This window comes from Sinocyclocheilus anshuiensis, unplaced genomic scaffold (genome assembly GCF_001515605.1).
Source record: "Sinocyclocheilus anshuiensis isolate Anshui unplaced genomic scaffold, SAMN03320099.WGS_v1.1 scaffold749, whole genome shotgun sequence".
NCBI lineage: Eukaryota > Metazoa > Chordata > Actinopteri > Cypriniformes > Cyprinidae > Sinocyclocheilus > Sinocyclocheilus anshuiensis.
The window spans coordinates 402,910-405,477 of record NW_015536489.1 but is presented as its reverse complement, the minus strand read 5'-3'; the positions used below and the strand labels follow the sequence as shown (position 1 = coordinate 405,477).

Below are 2,568 nucleotides of genomic sequence, written 5' to 3'. Positions count from 1 at the left end.
CACACACACACACACACACTATATATATATATATATATATATATATACATTTTTTTCTTAAAGTGTGCCTCTAGCCCCGTTGTACCCTACTGTACTGTATATTCAGTAACTGTATTGAAGCATCATTAAATAAATATGGCAGGGAATATGTGTTTTAGCACATAATTCCACTCAAGTCAGCTGAAAAATATACTTAATAACATAATAACATAATTCTTGCAAAAGTAATTTAACTGTATAAATCACTATAAAACATTTAATTGCATAAATTCTGAGCATCGTAGAGACACTCGCGATTACCAATAATCTGCCCAGATTCACCTTCCATGTCTGTGTTTTGTTGAGATTCTTTTTTTGTCTCTTGTTGTAAATCCTGTTCTGACGTCTTTACATTCACTGTATCCACTTTGACCTTTTCCTTAGGTTTAGCCATCATTGTCATTTTGTCAGTTGTTTTGCTCACTGTTGGTATGACTGTTGTGCTATTATTTCCAGTAGTTGCTGTGGGGAGTTGTTCAGTTTCTTCAAGCAGTGTCCCCAGATTTTCTATGTCATTCCTATTGAAAAATTCACTGTTATTCCCTCTGTGTATGGTATCTATTTCATAAAGAATGTTGTCTTTCTCATCTTCAGTCAGGCTTAATATTGTGTATTTAGGTCCATCAGTTCTTTTTTGTCCTTTGTCAATTCCACCATCCTTGGTTTTGTCAGCCTTTGTTGTCTGATTATTGGCCATCCTATTGTCTATCAAGACAATATCTATATATTCCATGCCCAAATCTTTTGTTGGACTTCCAACTTTCTTTCCAATATCTAAATGTGCGTCTTTGTCAAAGGGTTTAAGAGGGTCCTTATCCTCTCCAGTTTCCTTCTTTTTGATTGTGTTAATGCTGCTATCAGCATCTTTGTTTTCAGCTTTAGGTTTTTCTTTTACAAAATTGCTCCCGAAATCTATGCCCATGTCTTCGCCAAACTTTCCATCTTGTCCCACATTGTCCTTTCCAGGGGTAGGTTTTTGTGGTTTTATATCTTTGACTGTTTTTGGCTCATTTTCTTTTTCTTCTGAGGTTTTGTTCTTGGCATGGCCCACTTCGTCTTGTCCAGTAGGTTTGTGTTTGCCTTTGTTTTGTTCATTATCTGCTGCAGGAATTATGTCCAGCTCTGTAAATAGAAGAAATTCAAAGGTTTAATTAAGGCACTTCTCTACCACCCAAAAACTGAAGTACAAATTGAAATAGAAAAGAACCACAGACCTACCATACTGTATGTCAACGATAAACTGACAATAATGATTTAATGTAAAATACACTGAAGACTTGAGATGCTTGATGTTGTAAGCAGTCACCATGGAAACAATCTACACTGTAAAAAATTATCGTGATTTTAACGGTAAAAGACTGTAAAAATGCCACAGTAAAAACATGTTAAATGATTAACAGTAAGTTTCCTTATACGGTGAATAACTGTAATAGATCTAACCTTTGTTTTCGAGAAAGTAGCCTCAGATTCGACACTCATAGACTGTGTCTGAAATCATACCCTACACCCTCATTCACTATTCCCTACATGAGTTTACTAATACAGTCCACCTGACAGAGAGAATGTAAACTAATGAGTGAATTCAGCCAATGATGAACAGCTGCTGTTAACAAGCAGAATCACTAAAGAAAAGAGCAAGAAATGAAACTACAACTAACTTCAGCCACAGCCTTAAATGAAATCAACTGAAATAAAACAGCAGAGGAGGATTACACAACTCCACAAACAGCATTAACAGCTTCACTCATTACTAACCAGACTCACTTTATTTCTGTCATATATCTACAAAAATTCTTTGAGAATTAACCGAGGTTTATATTGTATTGAAAATGTTTTGTTTGGTCTCACCATTTGGCGATCAGTGGTTGCTTTAGTTGGGCTCTTGACCCTTGACTCTTTAATGTTAGTTTTTCTTTGCTGTTGTATGTGCATAACAAAGCACATTTGGTATGACAAGAAAAGCCGAGATAAATTGTAATGAACTGTTTTGATGACTATTAATGATGATGAAATCATCATTTCATGATCTGATTCACTGATCTCAATTAGTGTCTAATTATATGGGTTGATTAACTTTTTTTTAGTTTATGGTACTAATATGACTCTACAAAATATGCTGACAAACTATTGTTAAGAAATGTAAAAACGTTTAAACAAAACCTTTAGAGCTACAGCAACGTTTAGACACAGACTCTTTAGGCTTTTCTTGCTATAAAAACTGTTAAATAAACAGCTTATTTAAACAACCAAAGAAAAAACTATTTTTAAAAAGTCAAGGTTCAAGAGCACAACTAAAGCCATTATGGTGACTTCAAATGAAAGTACACCACCTAAAATCTCAATAAGAGCTTTTGTACACATATGACAGAAGTTCTTGTTTCTCTTTCCTTCAGTGATTCTGCTTGTTAACAGGTGTTCATCACTAATGCTCAATCCTCATTTAATTATCTCATTAACGTCATCACCACTTCAGTGTCAATTCAACACTCTGTAGTGTGGACACATATAAGTGCTCTTTAAAACTGAGGA

General features: G+C 34.5%; 1 protein-coding gene across 1 annotated transcript in view; it reads right to left on the bottom strand.

Annotated features, from left to right (window-relative positions):
* pamr1b (peptidase domain containing associated with muscle regeneration 1b) overlaps window positions 1-2,568 on the bottom strand; it is a 71,758-nt gene that overhangs the window by 13,648 nt on the left and 55,542 nt on the right. The window contains exon 9 of the mRNA XM_016481535.1: window positions 322-1,161. Coding sequence (XP_016337021.1) covers window positions 322-1,161 — 840 coding nt within the window. The remainder of the gene's footprint in view (window positions 1-321; window positions 1,162-2,568) is intronic.